This window comes from Hemicordylus capensis, chromosome 2 (assembly GCF_027244095.1).
Source record: "Hemicordylus capensis ecotype Gifberg chromosome 2, rHemCap1.1.pri, whole genome shotgun sequence".
Lineage (NCBI taxonomy): Eukaryota > Metazoa > Chordata > Lepidosauria > Squamata > Cordylidae > Hemicordylus > Hemicordylus capensis.
The window spans coordinates 315,198,673-315,213,480 of NC_069658.1; the positions used below are offsets into that span (position 1 = coordinate 315,198,673).

At 39.8% G+C, this 14,808-nt stretch overlaps 1 protein-coding gene across 4 annotated transcripts in view; it reads right to left on the reverse strand.

The window, feature by feature from the left end:
- Positions 1-8,610: 8,610 nt before the first annotated feature.
- The window catches only part of ATG7 (autophagy related 7), a 145,018-nt gene continuing 138,820 nt past the window's right edge, over positions 8,611-14,808 (reverse strand). For all 4 annotated transcript variants that reach the window (XM_053297918.1, XM_053297916.1, XM_053297919.1 and 1 more), the window contains one exon: positions 8,611-8,951. In XM_053297918.1, the coding sequence (XP_053153893.1) occupies positions 8,919-8,951 (33 nt within the window). In that variant the 3' untranslated portion in view covers positions 8,611-8,918. The remainder of the gene's footprint in view (positions 8,952-14,808) is intronic.

Sequence of the window (14,808 nt, forward strand, 5' to 3'; positions counted from 1 at the left end):
CACAGCATCCCTCCAGTGACTGATGCTGGTGTCCATCTTATGTTTCATTTTAGATTGTGAGCCCTTTGGGGACAGGGAGCCATTTTATTATTATATTATCATTATCATCATTGATTTGATTTCTATACCACCCTTCCAAAAATGGCTCAGGGCAGTTTACACGAAAATGTATTTATTTATCCATGTAAGCTGCTTTGGAAACCTTTGTTGGAAAGTGGTATATAGAAAGTGGTATGGTTGTTCTCTGTTCTCTATATAAAATAGCTACATGGTCATGGAACTCTTTGCTCTTGCACAACTGTGCAAAACATACATTCCATTGCAATGCTTGGCCATGCCACTACAGTGGTAGCAGGCCCACCATGTACAGTCTTTCTATCCCATGCTCATTTGTTCATTTTTCTTTTGGTAACCAAAACATAACTTGGCAAAGAGGCACCTTTTAACTTGGTGATTCTCTTTATTGAGCAGGGGGAGAGTAACTGGCCCTATCCACCCCCAACACAGTACCTCCAGTGACTGTTGCTGGGGTCTATCTGATGTTTCTTTTTAGATTTTGACCCCTCTGGGGACAGGGTTCCATCTTATTTATTATTATTTACCTGTGTAAATCACCCTAAGCCATTTTTGGAAGGGTGGTATAGAAATCCAATCCAATCAATCAATCAATCAATCAATGGGTTGATAAGGCAGCTGGTGGGCTACCTTATATAAAATTAGCATGAAACCAATCCCCATCTTAAATACCCCAGACTCCTAAGCGCCATCCACCCGAATGCTCCTCCCTCTCCATGTGCTGTGACTGGCGCATGCCATTTTCATGAAGTAACAAGCAGTCCCCATTCTTCTGCAGCAATGCCACATATGCTTTCACTTCCTTGTTTATTCATTCACCATTGCTTGAAGTCAATCAAGGGAAGAGCTGGTCCTGTGGTAGCAAGCATGAATTTAGCTAAGTAGAGTCTGCCCTGGTTTACATTTCAATGAGAGACTACATCTGAGCACTGTAAGATATTCCCCTTGGAGGATGGGGCTACTTTGGGAAGGCTGAGAGAGACTCCTGCCCACAACCTTGGAAAAACCGCTGCCAGTCTGTGTAGACTATACTAAGCTAGATGGACCATTGGTCTGACTCAGCATAAGGCAGCTTTCTGTGTTCAATGGCTGATGGTCTTATCATCCTATGCCACTTATTAGCTCTTTTGGTGTTGCTCTTTTCACATTGCAGTGGGCTCTTCAAGCATCAGACATGGCTGTGATGAAGCAAGGCAACTCCATGCAAACAAGGGCTGCTTCTTCATTATTAACTATAGAGACTGAGGCCATTCACACAATCAAAGATTGTGTTCTACCTGGGTTTGAGAGCTGTGTGTGCCCCCAATGTCTGGTTGTGTGATTGAGAGGAAAACCTGGGTAGCTTCTCCTCCTACCTTAATTCCATACCACCACTTCTACCCAGGTTTTCCTCCTACTTTGCTTCCACACAACTGAAAATTGGGAGCACACAGACAGCTCCCAAACCCAGGTAGAAAAGTTTTTGATTGTGTGAATGACCTCACTCTCTATAAATGGAGTCTGACTTGCTGGCCCAGCAATAGAAATTCTGTGAATGAGGTGTTTTAGGCTTGAATACTTCTTCTCTTCATCTGTTTCTGCTTCTCTGAATATTAGCAGCAAACTATCCCTCTTAACCACTATTTCATTTCCCCTCCAATGCTGAGTTATTTGCTTTATGTTGACACTGACTTGGCAGAAAAAGGGCCTCTCCAACATTCCTGTCACTGAAGAGCACCCCCCCCCCGCCCCCATGCACACTCTATTTATTTATTTATCCATCCATCCATCCATCCATCCATCCAGAGTTACTGAAATATTCACACGTGAAATCTAGCTGTTGTAACTTGGGCATAAGGTGCAAGTTGTTGAACAATGAGCCAGGCTGAATTTCCATACAGGGCGAGCTGGCTTTGTAACCACTTTTGACTTCTATTAGGCATGTTTCTACTAGCTGTTCTTAATTTGCTGCTCCACACCCACAGCTAGAACATACTGGTTTGATTTGGAAGCTAGAGTTATTCTAGCAGTAAGAACCCTTCCCGTACTTCGATTGTATCAACCAGCATCTTGTGGCACTGTATGCCCATGCCAGGAAAGCACATATTTATATTTGCTTGTTAGGATAGCACACATATGCAATGCATTTCAGATGGAGGAAATGGATACAAAGGAGGAGATATTTCTGTTTGGGGGCCATGTGAAAGGAGGCATCTCTACCAGACAAGTATTCCAAACCTTTATTCCAGTCTAATGACCATAAGAACAAACGTAAACCAGTTTCAAGTTGGTTTAGCTGTCATGACAACCATAGAATCTTGGGAAAGATAGTCCCCTGATAGAACTACCGTTCTCCAATACAGATTTCCTAGTAACATCACAAAAACTTCCGTGATTCTTGTGGGGAGCCATAGCAGTTATAGTGACTTTAAAGTAGTTCAAATTCATAATGTAGACATGCCCCAAGACTATGTTTTTCATCTTCACTTTTAACAACATTCATGCAGTGGTTCTAATCTTTTTCTTTGGGGTTAGATGTAATCATTATATCATAGTTTTAATTGTTGTAACAGTAATTTCTGAACTGAACATTGGCTATTCTTGTTGATATTACAGTACAAAGCAATTTATGTAAAAAGGTAAACATACACACACTTGTGGTATAGTTATTGTTTGGCTACATTGAAATTTCTTTTACAGTCATGTATCTCTCAGCCTAACCTACCTCACATGGTTGTTATGAGGATAAAAATAACCGTGTACACCGCTCTGCACTTCTTGGAGGTGGGATATAAAAGTAATGAAATAAAATAAAAATAATAATTAAAAATAAATAAATAAATAATAAATAAATAAAAATAAAAGAATAAAAAACTTGTTACAGAATGGCCCTAAAGTAAATGAGACATGAAATGAAGATAACCAAATAAAGTGAATTAGTGCTGGCTTTTGTTCAGGATAAAGTGATAAAGCTGATCCAAAGCTGCAGGCAGTGGCTATTCAAGACTAGCATGTAACTCTGTCTATGGAAAGCTACACAAGCCAGGTTTCACACAAGCTGTGACAGTCTAAAGTTCCCAAGTTAACTCTTGCATATATTTTAGTGGAATGCCATTTATTATTCCCTGTTCTTCTTTCAAAGAGCTCAGACACGCTTATATATGATTCTCAGGCTGTTTCCCATCTAGATGGATCACAAGCCAGACTTGCTTAGCTTAGCTGAAGAACTGTAGCACGAACCTTCAAACCATTTTCCATGCCTTGGATTATAGCAGATCAAGGCTGATAGCAATAAGTTTAAGGTAGAGTTCAACTCCCTTCCATCTGCTTTCAGGATTGACTTAAATTTATCACTGAAAATGTGTGGTTTGGATCAACTATGTTTGCTAACACGCCTAGATGTGTTAGTGCCCTAGCTTCCTTTGAACTACCAGATACGATACCTTCCTTCCAATTTCTTGGAATACGAGAGGTCTTCCAATCTGAGAGGAGCCTACCACCCCATCTTCATTTTGGACAGGTATTGGTACTGCTCAAGTGGGAAAAGGAAGAGCTCATGGCAACTTCCAGCTTTGCACTGCCCTCAGATAGAGGGACCAAAAGGGAGAAATGGAACAGCAAGTATATACTAAAATATTGCAAAATCCTGGTGTGACGTTTGGGGTGTACCCTTTGGAACACCCCTGTATAACTCTGGAAGAAAGGTTACAAGGGAGAAAACTCCCCTACATATTTATCTTAAATTTTAAGTTCTCATTAGACAATTTAGTAGAGCCTCTACTTTGAATCAACAATAAGTAAATATCAGGAGAGTGACAGCAGTTGTCAGTGCAGGGTTGCCAGGAAATTCACTTTGGTTTTGTTTGCAGAGGACCCTTGGTCCACAAGACAATTTTGAAGAACCCAAGAACCAGTGAAGAACAGCTGCATATACAGCCCAACCAATTTATATTCACATATACAAAACTGAGGAGGGAAATGGAGTGTGTAATATCTATCTCAATGCAAGTGTCTACAAATATAAGGAATAGCAATAGCCTTGCTTTGTGCTCTGTGTGAAGCACAAGTTCACTAAGATATGCTGACCTAGTGCTCTTTCTTGTGCAAATGTTGCTGACAATATAATTTTTGGTATATCTCTATACATGAGAAATCAAGCTTCATCTGGACTCAAAGATCTGTCCATACATAATTTAGTCCTAATTAACATGATAAAGGAGATAGTTATATGGCATAAGCTTACATCCAATGGCACGAATTCATGCCAAGAGTCCATGTAGCAGTTAAGTGGGTATACAGTACTGGGAAGTCCCACTTGAAACATCACCTGAATTAAGTTGCCAGGTGGCCTTAGTGCTACCCGCTATCTCCCAGCCTCAGCCCACCATCTGCAAGATGAAGATAAAAATTTGGACCTATTTTACATCATTGGTTGTAAGTAAACATGAGATAATCTATGTGAAGTACATAGAACACTCAAACAGTAAACATGACGGCACAGTATGCTATGCAAGGCAGCCTTTCCACACAATTCTCTCATTGCATGACACCTGCAGCACTATGGACTTGGTCAGATGACTCCTTCCTGATCAAGGTTCTGGAGGTCAGTCATTGTCCGGCATGGCATCTGGGCACCTTCACTAGTATCAAACTTCAGCATGTGAGTAATATGATTGTGTACCAGTCAGCCTTTGTTCTTCACCTCTGAGTAACCTACAGAAATAATGCCTTTAGGTTTGCCTACTGGTGTTCATGTGTACACCTAATACTTATCTATGTATTTCTCACATACATTAAAGTTAATTAAGATACGCACTAAGTGTGTCAGAACTGGCTCAACAGTTACAGCCTGAATTCATACTCAAAGGCGCAGTACTCAACAAAAGGAACCATCTCTTGCAGAAAGTTCTCAACACTGAAAAGGGCAAATGAATCAAAACGTGACCATAGGACAGTGAGAGAAAGTTCTATTCCTAGTGACGGAACTGTATTCATATTCTTGTCCAGAAGTGCATAAAACATCACTACTGGTGTTCTTATCCCACCCCCCCAAAGAAAAAAGAAAAGTTGAAAGGGAACAGTATGTGGTCAGAGAGAAACATCAAAAAGACATCCTCCCATCTCTCCAGCTAAGGTGAGCCATGTGTAAAAATAATTTTCTGTGTACAGAAAGCTTCTAGATCAGATTCTAGAGGTGCAAAAGCATATATGACAGGCTAAACCCCTGCATGCAGCAGCTGAGTCATTGGCCCTAATCCAGCCATCCACATACTCTCAAAAGAATGAACCTGAAGTAGTATTGGCCACAGATATGATGTATTGGTGGGATGCAGGAAACCAGTTGTGCACTGGACCAAAGCCCAGTCTGTCTGAGAATGGCCAATCAGGAGGAACAGGAGCGGCTGAGATACTGACCTGCCATTCTGGAGGGCTTGTGGCAGGCAGTCTTAGCTGCACTTGCTTGCCCCAAGGCATTTGAAAGGAAGAGGACAGAGCACACAACCTTGAAGCAGAAAGACACAGGCTCAACCTCCATTATCTGCACTTGAACCTCATCCGGGCTGGGAAAGATGTCTTAGGGAACCACTGTTGATCAGAGTACAGAATGCGGCTAGATTGACCAGTGGTCTGACACTGTATCTCTTGGACTGTGGTACTTGGCCCAGTAAAGAAAGAATGAATCCTCAGCCTTTTTTTCCCTTTGGAGCTAATGAAAATATACAAGAGTTATATCTGATTGCAATGTAAATCATGTAAATGGCGAAGTTGTCAAACAAAGGGCACAGCTTGCATTGCTTTTAAATTGTATGATATATATTATTCTCAGGCATATTACTATTGTTGCATTTATAAACTGCATTTCTTAAAAGAAACTCAATGTGATGCTCTGGCTATTAAAACAGTTTCAGATAAAGCCAGCTATTCTACTCCTTTGATTACACTAGACAAGTACCCAAAGGGTTATGACAATGGTCGGTTTTCAAGAGGAATTTTGTCTCTCTTTAGACATGGGAAGTCATGTCAGCAAAAAATAAATGCAGCCCACACCCATTCCTTCCCCAAGGCTCAAATTTCAACTTCCTCCATTCTAGAGCTACAACAGCAGATGTGAGGGTGCCAAAAGCTGTCCATGTATACAAGGCAGTGAGTAAAAGTGTGTGGAAATTCGTTCACTTAATATAGGTTTAATTCATTTGAATAAAAACTTTATTATGTCCTCTTCAATTAAGTGCTTAAGACACTTTACAAAAAGAAAATTATTTTAGAAGCAAGCCAGCCATTCTGGTTTGTCAGTGGAGAGGAAAAAACAACAAAACGTTTTCCAACCTTCTTTTCCAAGTCACACTGGAGCATTTCTGCACAGCACAGACATCTGGAAAGCATATGTCCAGGAAGCAACCTCAGTCTTATACAACTCTAGGTTACTGAAATTACTAAGCAAGGAAACATCATATTACCCTACGCTTAAAATGTCATATATAGCTGAAACTCCGAGGAGGAGGAGGAGGAGACACACACCCTTGGCACAACAAACTCAATCTTGATAATCCAAGTATCAAGACAGACTCTCATTCAAGATTATTCCTGGAAGACACCAAGCTCTTTTTGTTGTTGTCGTTTTTACTCTCAGCTAATCATGGTTGTAGGATTTCAAAACAGGGTTTCCTGTTTCACTATCTACAAATGACGTCTATGCTGGTGACTCAGTGTGAACTGTAGAGTACTAATTCTTCCCAGTGCTAGTTCCAGTCTGTCATCAGAGGAACTGAATTTCCTTAGGAAAGGGAGCCTGGAGGCTATTATGCAATATATTTGATTAATTTAAATTAAAAGATTGCTCTTGCATACAAATTAGAACCGTACTTCCCATTCTGCTGTTGCTATCAGAAAGTTTCCTAGTGCTGGCCTTCTCTAAATGATGCCCCATCCACAAATCTACATTAATTTAAAGAAATTTGGACATAAATATACTGAAATACTTGTTTGTATTAGTCAAGTACACCAAGTAGTTCTCTTCTATGACGATGACTATGGTAGTAAATGCAAGATTAAATAAGCATGTTTCCAAATAAAGACATAGTTCAATCAGTGATGTGTATTAAAACTAAATTAGAGAACAATTTGTTATGGGGCGGCTAACTAATATTATTTATTTATTTATTCATTCATTTATTCATTCATTCATCCATTCACTTATTTATTTATTTAAAACATTAACAGTGATCAGTCATGATCCAGCTATTCTATGTAACTGTAGTTTATATGCCAGAGTTGAGAAAGTAACTGCTTGACTGACTTTGGCAGTATGCAGGACACAAAGTATGTGGCCTGAATAGTTTCCTCAGCTATTTCATTGCTTATGTACTGGAAGGAGAAAGAGAAGAAATAATACTAATATTAAAATGAGTAAATATAACATATTTCCTTGCAGTGTGTGCTATTCCCATTAAAGGTAAAGTGTGCCATCAAGTAGATTTCAGCTCCTGGCGTCCACAGAGCCCTGTGATTGTCTTTGGTAGAATACAGGAGGGGTTTACCATTGCCTACTCCCGCACAGTGTGAGATGATGCCTTTCAGCATCTTCCTATATTGCTGCTGCCCAATATAGTACCAGTGGGGATTTGAATCGGCAACTTTCTGCTTATTAGTCAAGCATTTCCCTGCTATATCACTTAAGGAGGATTAGCAATCCATAAAATTACTGAAGAACAAATTCAGCAAACTGAGAAAGTGAATCTGGGCATTATTGCAAAACCATGGCCAGAATCAAAAAGATTTGTCTGCACCCAGGGAGTTGTTGATGCTTATTCTTTCCCATACTACATCACAAAACTGCTTTTGAAATTTTCCAAATTTCAAAAGAGGCTTGCCTTGCAACAGTCTGTGGTTGAAAGAGAAAAGGGGTGGGGCGGTTTTGAGAAAGCCCAGTCCAGAGCTCCTTAGTTGTACCGCTTTGGATCCAGGCCTATTCATATTTTTTTTTTCAAGTGACCCAGGAACGACAGATTTGAATGGCTGATTATAGGGAAATGGAAAAATTGCATACCAAGACCAAGTCATTCCCTTCCAAACACAGACCTACTCACTTCCTACTGCCAGTCAATGGCTGAGTTGGGAAGATGCTGCATTCCAACTGGAACCAATTTGCAAACATACTTCCACCACATGAGAACATGGAGTTACATTACCGGTATGCAACTGTTCAATTTTGGAATAAGAGTCAAAGTTTGGCAACATGAAGTCAATCATATTTCATCACTGACTTCAACTGAGGGAGAATTCCATCTCCTCTCTTTAAAGGCTCTTAAAAAAAATTGCATCACCATCTATGAAAAGAACAAAGTGGATCCCAAAATGATAAGAGGACTAGCCTGCTAACATGTATTTTTGATAAACTAAAAATGTTAAATTTATTTATATTTTTCAAAACAAAAATGCATCTAACTTGTTATTGTCCATTTTAGTAATAGTTACACAGCTAGCCTAAATCCTTAAAGTGCTTCAAAAGGTCATAATTATTTCAGAATGTCCTTAAACCAAAAATTCAAACTAATAGAAAAACAAAGAATTTTTACTTAAGAGACATTTTAAATATAAGCTGTATTTAGAAGCTGAAAAAAATGAAAAGAATTCAGATTGTCATACAGGTAAGATATAGAAACAAACAAATAAAAAGAGGCATTACACTCACAATCACAATGCTTTTTGAGCACTGATCCTATCCTGATCAGAGATGTGGATAATATTTGTTTATACTTGCAACAGTCAGTGTAAGCAAATCATTATTAACTTGTCAAATGAATGATAAAAAAAGACACCAACACAGCCTAAAGTAGGTCAGCTTCCACTTCATTAACTAGCCATTAAAGTGTTTCATCGTCGCTCATGTCCCATATCTGTAATTTTAAAAGAAAAAGGAAAGAAAAAAATGTCATTCAGTACCTCATTTTTAAAATACTTTTTAAAAAATGCTATCTACAATTACCAGTTTAATGTAAGACAAAAGTACAGTTAGGTCCTCCTGAAATGTGGCAGCAGATGCTCAAGAAGCCGGAACATTTAGAAAGACAGAGATAGGGTAAACTTTACCTGCTGTACATCCCATTGGGAAGAATTCATTTACTGCCACAAAACTACCAATCATTTAAGCAAACCACCACCACAGCAGTACCAGGAATTTGTCACATATTGTACTCTTCATATACCATCTCCATAATATACCATACAAGGTATGGTATATTATGTCAGGAAAATGATATAAGCTAAAATTTACACATTAAAAAAAGAGCTTTCTAAAGACACTTGCAAAATGGTGATGAAAAAGTCTGAAGGAACAGTTTGTTGACAAAGGTGGGAGGGAAATCATGCCCAAGATGTAAAGTGGCCAATGCAAACAAAAAGTGGCCAATTTATGGTCAAAGGTGTGGAAAATAAATATGAACAAATTATCCTTAAATAGAGCCCGAGGCCTCATTTGAAATCCCAAATGGTAAGCAATTTTAAGCTAACTATATCCACTTTTAAAACCTGACAGAATCTGAGACATGTCTGCTGTTCTTCATGGTATGGAAGAGGTAAAAGGCACATATGAATATGCCAAGAATGGGAACCTGAAGGTGATTTCAAGCAAGCAGCTTGATCATTAAGAAGGTGCCATGTACAGAACTCTACAGATTAGATCTTTCTTATCTACAGCATAGACACAGTGAGACAGGGATTGATACTCTCAAGCTGTTTGGGCGGTGTGAATTGAATTATTCAATAAATCATAGGGTGGAAAAGCTGACACGCATGTCTTCTTGGCTTGGGCAGTCATTAACAATTATATGGGATGTGACATAATTTGAAATTTTTTAAAAAGAAAAAACACAAATACATAATCAATAAGAAATACTCTTCCAGAAACATTTGTGGCTGAAATCATTAAGTTGTCTAGGATGGAACCGAGCTATATGAAAACTGGGCTGTCTCATGATATACTTCCTTCTACTCATGGAACACCCACAGTGCTGGAAATACTGTCACAAGGGAAGATAATGCATTTCTCATGCTTAATGTTTTATTTCCAGCTTTCATCAGTTTTAGGCAGATACTGGAATCATGGTCATACCAGACTAGCTTCTACACAATATACATATTATACATTATTGAACATCTGGAACATATTCAATCATTCTTAAACTTGCTGTAATAGCAACAAACGTGTATACAAAGGGATAATCCAACTGCTGCATGTAATAAGCCATAATATTACATTTCTGTTACATTGCACCCATGTTGCAAGAGTAAGCACCAGGAATGCTGGCATGTCTGCCTGAAAAATGCCTAAGAAATATTGCACAGTTGCCTGAAAAATATTGTGCAGTTGTTCTGAAACCTTGATTAAATACATTGACATCAATTTCATTTTAAAATATAAGATGCAGGAATTAAACAACCTTCATAAAAATAAACTTTTTAAGTTCAAAGGTTATACAGTGATCAAAGGCTAGTTTATATCAGCTGTGAAGGGACTTCATAATCAATTGGAACAAATTTGCCAATCTGATCAGACCATTAGCAGTTTAATAGTTTCTCTACGTATAAGTAATGATGCAAAATTTAAGCTTGAAAAGCTAGCGGAGTCCAATGAGCAAACAGAGAGGGAGAAAATAAACTGGAAACCTAGAGGTAGAAGAAAATTTTGGTACACCTGACACAGTCCATAGATCTTAGATGGATCACCCTGGCATTTGCGTGGGCAGGGTGATTTCTTGGGACTGACTTTGACTACAACCACCATGAATAAGTGAGTGAAATAAAATTGGCCAACGTTCTGTGTAGTGGAAGCTCGGTGTTAGCAAACCACCAGGGCTGCTCTGCACATACCCTGGGGCTGTTTGGGAGGTGAGCTGGTAAAAATCTCCTTAAAACAGCCTGCAGGCACTTGAGCTGCACTGCTTGCATGGTTCCACAACAGTCCAGAGGCTGCCTTTGATGTGCTCAGCAGACCTGGTGGCTCACTAATGCTAAGGGTTCACGGCACAGAATGTCAGCCATTCTTTAGAACCCAAGAGATTAAATATACTTGTAGAAGAATGGAGATGTTTTCATAGCTACACACAACACACAGAGAACAGTTTGCAACCTGAAAATGAGATAGAAATCAATAGGATCACGGCAGTGAAAAACAAGCTATGTTCTTTGTCCCAACAGAAAGAAGAAAAACATCTGCCATTTCCCCCCTCAAAGACACTAAAAATTAACTTGGGAGTTGTATTTCCTGAACTGAAGCAATAGTTCCAACCTCATCAATAAGATGAACAGAAAAGAGTTCAATTTCTATTACAACTTCATGTAAGACAGCATCTAGCTCCAACTGTGACATGACATCCAATCAAAGCAGTAAATTCGGGGTTATTTTTCTTTAGTTCATTTTTGTTCTGTGTTGGAAATGGGGAAATCAATCTCAATGAAACTATAAGTAATTTTACAAGGTTTATGCTTATATGCTTTGTAAACAGAAAGTAAAGGTAAAGTGTGCCATTGAGTAGGTGTCAACTCCTGGTGACCGCAGAGCCCTGTGGTTGTCTTTGGTAGAATACAGGAGGGCTTGACCACTGCCTCCTCCCGCGCAGTCTGAGATGTACCAGATTCAATTACCAGCATCTCCAGGTAAGGCTGGGAAAGACCCCTATTGGAATCTGCAGCCAGTCACTTTGGACCAGGGTTTCTTAACCTTGGGTCCCCAGATGTTGTTGGACAAAGGCCATGGCTGGGGATGATGGGAGTTATATTCCAACAACATTTGGGAGCCCAAAGTTAAGAAATCCTGCTGTAGACAATATTCAGATAGATGAGTACAGTATCTCAGAGATGGAGCAATAGTATGAGTTAGTATAAAGCAGTGCTCTCTGAGAGAGAGAGAGAGAGAGAGAAAGAGAGAGAGAGAGAATGAATGTAGCAGCTGTAGAATTGAACCTAGTCTTAGAAAATTGAACATGAGTAGACTAATTGAATGCTTCTGTCATGAGAATCTCAAGTCAATATTTAAAGAGAGGCCCAAGAATTATTTTAGGCCCATGCACCATTAGAGAAATTTTCCTACTCCAATCTTTGTGAAATTGTAACTATTCTTTTCTTATACAATAGGAAGGAGGAGGGGAAAGTGTTATTTTCCCCCTTTCCTGCTCTCATGCTCCAAAACAATTCTAGGTGAACTGAGTGTTTTTATGTGGAAAGGCTTTTCACCTCCTTCCTGCAACAAATGTGCCCGATAACAATTGCTAAAAGGGAAGTGGAAAGACAGACAAGGAACAATGAGGTCAAATGTAAGAATACTGCTGCAAATTGGCACAGAAAATGTAATGTTGTGTGTGTAAACAGAGACAGTCAGACAAGACACACACGCACACACAGGTGTACACACAAACACTCCTGCTATTCAGCCTTAGAAGTAATTAAATCTAGAATGTCCATGAGCATTTGCTTCTCTTCATGTAATTACAGATTACTGGATTCCTGTCCAACTAGCAGTCAACTTTTGCACAGCAGCACAACCATTGCCTTGCTGGGTCAGGCTAACATGTCTGATCCAGCAACAACCAGATGCCTCTCATCACCCAAGCTATTGTAGTAAAGTGTATTTAACAAAACTGTTGTGACAGAAAAGGTTAATAGTCATAGGAAGGGTTTCTACCCACCAGAGATGTCTAGGAAGAAGAATCTCCTTATCTTTGTTAGTGTGTTAACTACAAGAAGGCTGATGGTATCAGAACCTCCTGATGTTTTGTGTATTAATTCTTTAGTGTGTAAATCAATTCTGTTAACTTCATCTCAGAAGAAGCAAAGTTTCCTTCAATATGTGAAGACTGGAGGAACTGAGAGTTCAGTTATAATAGCTATATGGATGAAAATGGCAATAAATTTGCAGCAATGGACAAAGCCACACTGGCTACTTTCCAAAAGAGAAAGGGCATTTGCTATTATTACTTTATGTATTGGCTGACTAGAGTAACAGTCCAGCTTTTGGAGTCATGTAAGGACAGACTATGTAGCAAGAAGGTTTGGCCAGCTCAGCAGGAGTCAGATTCTCACCCTGTTCCTAAACTTGGAAGGTCTTTGCACAATTTTCAGTATAACAATCTTACAGCCTTTTTTGATGCTCTTATCTCCAACACCATGCTTTTTTCCAAGTGCAGCAGTTTCTACTTATTTGTCATCTCTAGCTTTATGCCTATGTGCTTTGGTAAAATCAGAATTCTGATGTCGGAATTCCTTGCCCACCCCCACCAGGAGGCAGTAGAATGCAGAGCAAGTGCCCCAGGTAGCATCATGGGGGTTGGGGCGCCACTTAGCACTGGTATAGGGGTGGCTGGGAGGCACAGATTTCCTCGGGAGTGGGGGACAGGCATGGAGACAGGCAACTGATCCCTGGGAAGCCGGCGTGCTGCTGGGAAAACGTGTGGGCTTCTAGGGATTGGAGTCCCACTCAGGACTTCTCCCTTTGAGAAGTTTCCATAACCTATATTATCTCACCTTCCCTTAAAGTAGCATGTACAGACAGCTTGCCCCAACTCATGAACAACACATTTTTAAAAAATGTGTGTACTCAATGCTGCATTTACTGTTCTCTTCCTGCTGCTTATTTAATTGTATCTGTGTAAATTCTTTGCATGTTCCAGACACATTTGCTAGCTAGATTGTAATCGGAAGCTTGCTCATGCAAAAAGCACCCATAGCAGATGAAAGCAGAGTGCTGAGCTTTATAGTTTCTGTGGGTTAAAAGAAAGAAAAAGGTCAGAAAGAATGACGTGCTAAAGTTTCATCCCTGCTTTTAAAAAAAAAAAATTGTGAAAGGCAAAGTGGTTGATGATATAGTGGTGCATAACTCCAAACAAAAGCCACTGCAATTAATTAAGTTCTTAAAAGTATACTAAGTGCTGGATGACCGTTTGGGGGGGGGGAATGGAAAAAGGTAATGGGGTACTGCAGTGTCGCCAGGCACAGTAACAAGTCACAATAATTCTGGTACTTGTGTAAGTAGTAAAGTAGATACTGCAGCTCTGTGCAGGCATTATGCCTGTCATATGTAGAGAACGCATGGTAGGTGCCAGAGAACGCATACTAGCCATGTGCTGCCTCCAAGCTGATGTGCTTACTGATCACACTATCAGGCCTCCGTGTGTTCACTGTTTACTCCACATTGTTTCCCCCCACAGTGTCAAAGGCAGGGCAGGTTCCTACATGCTGTTACAGGGTCGCAATTTTGGACAGTCGGTGCACTCCCAGAGCAATACAATAAGTGTGGGTCATGTCTGCGAGCAACAGTCTCTGAGAAAGAATCAGTGTTCAGCACTGATGCTAAAGAGCAGCCTAGAGAACTGGAAACAGAAGGAAGCATGGCTACTGTATCCTGTCTTGGTGGGATCTGCAAAAGTCTCCTGACACCCCAAAACCACATTCCTCCAAGGCATTTCTGAGACAAACAGACTGGATCTCCATAGCCCTTCTTTTTCCCTACATGTTTTTCACATTCCTCCTTTAAGCTTTAAAGCAAGTGAATCATTCCCTGATTCCCTAAGCCCAAAGGCTAACAGAACAATTTCCCGAAACCAGTTTTGTTACCAAGATAAACCCATCCCTTTGTCTAGTTCCCCTTTGATTCCATTTTTCAATTGTTTTACATGAGAAGCACCTCAGGTAATGAATAACTTATCTGAGAACCAAGTTAATGGTCTTTTTACCATATAAATTGGCACCTGCCAAGGTGCA